The 3,069-nt window shown below is 41.8% G+C and overlaps 1 protein-coding gene across 1 annotated transcript; it reads right to left on the bottom strand.

Moving 5' to 3' along the window:
• Positions 1-309: 309 nt before the first annotated feature.
• On the bottom strand, positions 310-2,867 carry LOC143890055 (aquaporin PIP2-4-like). Its single transcript, XM_077394596.1, has 4 exons — positions 2,439-2,867; positions 1,542-1,837; positions 1,251-1,391; positions 310-663 (listed from the first exon to the last, which is right to left on the bottom strand). Exons 1-4 carry the CDS (start codon positions 2,752-2,754, stop codon positions 544-546), a joined length of 873 nt encoding a protein of 290 aa, XP_077250711.1. The 5' UTR covers positions 2,755-2,867; the 3' UTR covers positions 310-543.
• Positions 2,868-3,069: the final 202 nt, after the last annotated feature.

The following is a 3,069-nucleotide window of genomic DNA, read 5'->3' on the forward strand; positions in this document are numbered from 1 at the left end:
TATAACTTTAAAACCAATAACCCTTTTTTAAAACCGGGGCTTGTGTGGAATTTAAAACCAAACCAATAGAAGAATATTTTTCCCCAAAATGAAGGTAGGTGAGTAGTTGAAAAAGAGCCCCTCTGATTTCTACCTCCTAATAATTTTGGCTAAAATTCAAATTTCCTTGAGCTCAGCCAAAACTTTGTTTATTTGAAACTTTTTACCATTTCTCTGTAGAAAAGATAACCCCTAACGATGAAATCGCCATGGCCGGAGGTTAACTTCAGGACATTACTCTGTAATGAAAGCATAACAGCATATACCATCTTTAAGAAGAAGAAGAAAACACTTGAATATATTCAAGGAAAAAGCTAATAACATGGAGACAGAGAAATGGGATTACATAAAGCCTCACAAGGGATTTATCTACAATTCCATGGTCCTCATCTCTCTCCCCCCACTCTACACATGACCACACCTATAAAGACTTCCACTCCATTATTCTTTGGAAAGATCCTTCTAGTTCACCATACCAAACAACAAAGGAAAAACAAGGGAAAATCAGACGCGGGGGTTGCTCCTGAAGGACCCTAGAGCTTTCATGGCCCCTGCTCGGAGAATGTACTGGTGGTAGGCGGCAGCAATGGCGGCGCCGATGAAAGGCCCCACCCAGAAGATCCACTGAAACAAACACATAGAAAGAAAATTTATGAGTTTATCGATCAAGATCGATCTTTTGGCTGATTCCGGCCTCGGGGAATGGAATCTAGCCATTCTATCTAGCCAATGAAAAAATTGGAGTAATTAAAATTTGAAGTGAGAATGAAGGGTGTGAAGTTTTCGAGCTCTAGTTTTTATGTGGTATTTTCCAAAATGTACTGTAGGGGCTGCGCCATAGGATGCCCCAAACTGTCCATTTGATGGGCCACAACGTATATAGTTTGTCGCCCAAAATTCATTTAGATAGGATGATTCCAACCCTCCAATCTATTGTGATTTACATATTTTGGAAAACTCTATAGATCGGAGTGCTAGGATATGGTAATTTTTTGGGCCACATCAAATGGACGGTTTGGATCATCTTATTGTGCTGGCCATACAGTACATTTTGAAAAATAATGGACTATTAAAGCTTACACCTATAAAATCTCCTCAAAGTACATCGAGCCACACACCCAACCAACAACCAAATACCCACTAACATATGATGTCAAAAATACTCTCGTGAACTATTTTAGTGACAAAGGTGAAAGGATAACACAATAGACCTGATCATCCCAAGCCTTATCCTTGTTGTAGATGACCGCAGCGCCGAAGCTCCTGGCAGGGTTGATTCCGGTGCCTGTGATCGGAATAGTAGCCAAATGAACCATGAAAACAGCAAACCCAATTGGGAGTGGTGCCAAAACCTGCAGGAGAAATTGAATTGAAGATCAATTTCATAACAAATGTTCAAATTATCCCCCAAACCTGCACCATGCGTACTATGCACCACAAGAAGATACGCAACATGAAGGGAGTGGGGGCGCACGTTAGCTAAGGACTAAAGGGTAGCTTACCGGGACGTGGGAGTCTCGAGCGCTTCTCTTGGGATCAGTGGCGGAGAAAACAGTATAGACGAGAACAAAGGTGCCGATAATTTCGGCGCCTAGACCCACGCCCTTGCTGTAGCCATGTGACAGCTCGTTGGCTCCACCCCCGTACCTAACGTAGTAAGACTTTTGGAAGCCCTTCACCAAGCCCACTCCACATATGGCTCCAAGGCACTGAGCCACCATGTACATCACGGCTCGGATCAGAGATACCTTCCTCGCTAGGAACAGACCGAACGTCACGGCCGGGTTGATGTGTCCCCCTGCACACGATAGAAAACGTCAATTACATTGTGCTAATCTGCGCCTACTTGAGATCGCGTCTATAATAATTTTTTTTTTAAAAAAAAAAAAACGGTTAGAGAAGAGAACCCAAGTCAGAAATTTGAAAGAAGAGGCTTGGAAAACGAAGTTGATATTTATAGGAAATTGGTAAGATTTTTTTTTTGTAATGAAAGAATAGGCTTGGGAAAAAATAATGAAAAATGGAAGGTGTTCTCCGAGTTTCGATCCTACTAGCACTAACCAAAGCCATCTATTTTCTAGACAAAACAAATAATAAAAACAATAAGAGTAGAAGACATTAAAAAGGTCGAAAGAGAGACTACAATTCCTATATTTACGACGGACCTTCCACAAGAACTCCAAAATACGAGAGAGATTAGATTATTTAGGCCCTGATTGGATTGCAAGAAAAACATCTCTGATGGAAATTTTTCCTTTCTTCAAAGAGGAGAATGAGAAGTGGCTAAAAATCAGGAAAAAGTACATACTATTTTTAGTAGAGTATTTTGTTTCCTGATTTTTAGTGACTTCCCGAGCGATACTGGTTTTAGCCACTGTTAGGTTTTGTCATATACTGACCAGAAATACCGGCAGTGCAGTAGACGAGGATGAAGATCATCCCGCCGAAGGCCCAAGCGATGCCGAGGATTCCGACCCCACCACAGGCCACATCAGGGCCAGTGTGTGTTAAGGGGTCAACCGAGCTCTTGTACCCAATTACAGTTGCCACAGTTATGTAGAGAAACAGCAGTGTGGCTATGAACTCGGCGATCAACGCTCTGTAGAACGACCATTTCGTCAATTCCTTGGAGTCTATCAGTGGTGCTGGAGGTGGGTCTGTGTAGTCTTTGGCCGAGAACTCGCCTGGCTCAGCTACCTCCTCATTCTTCCCCATTTCAGAAGATTTTTGTAGAGAAAGTGTCAAGAAAAAGAAGCACCGTTTTGAGATAAATTAGAAGAGCTTTCAAGAGAGTGTGTATTGTTTGTTTGAGAATGGGAGAGAAAGGGGAGAGAAGAGGATATTTATGGGAATGAAGAAAGTGGAGAAAGGAGCTTAATTATGTTAAATCTGCCGCCCAATACCGACTAATTCGATTATTTCGCTTTCGTGGGGCCCATCTCTCGCTCTCTCTTGTTGATCTTTATTAGCCTTTTTACCGAATATTTCTTTTTCAGAACCGGAATTAAAGTAGTTTAATTGCTAAAACCA

The sequence above is a fragment of the Tasmannia lanceolata genome, unplaced genomic scaffold, assembly GCF_043159265.1.
Source record: "Tasmannia lanceolata isolate RefF3 unplaced genomic scaffold, GAP_Taslan_0.1 ptg000013l, whole genome shotgun sequence".
NCBI classification, from domain to species: Eukaryota; Viridiplantae; Streptophyta; class Magnoliopsida; order Canellales; family Winteraceae; genus Tasmannia; species Tasmannia lanceolata.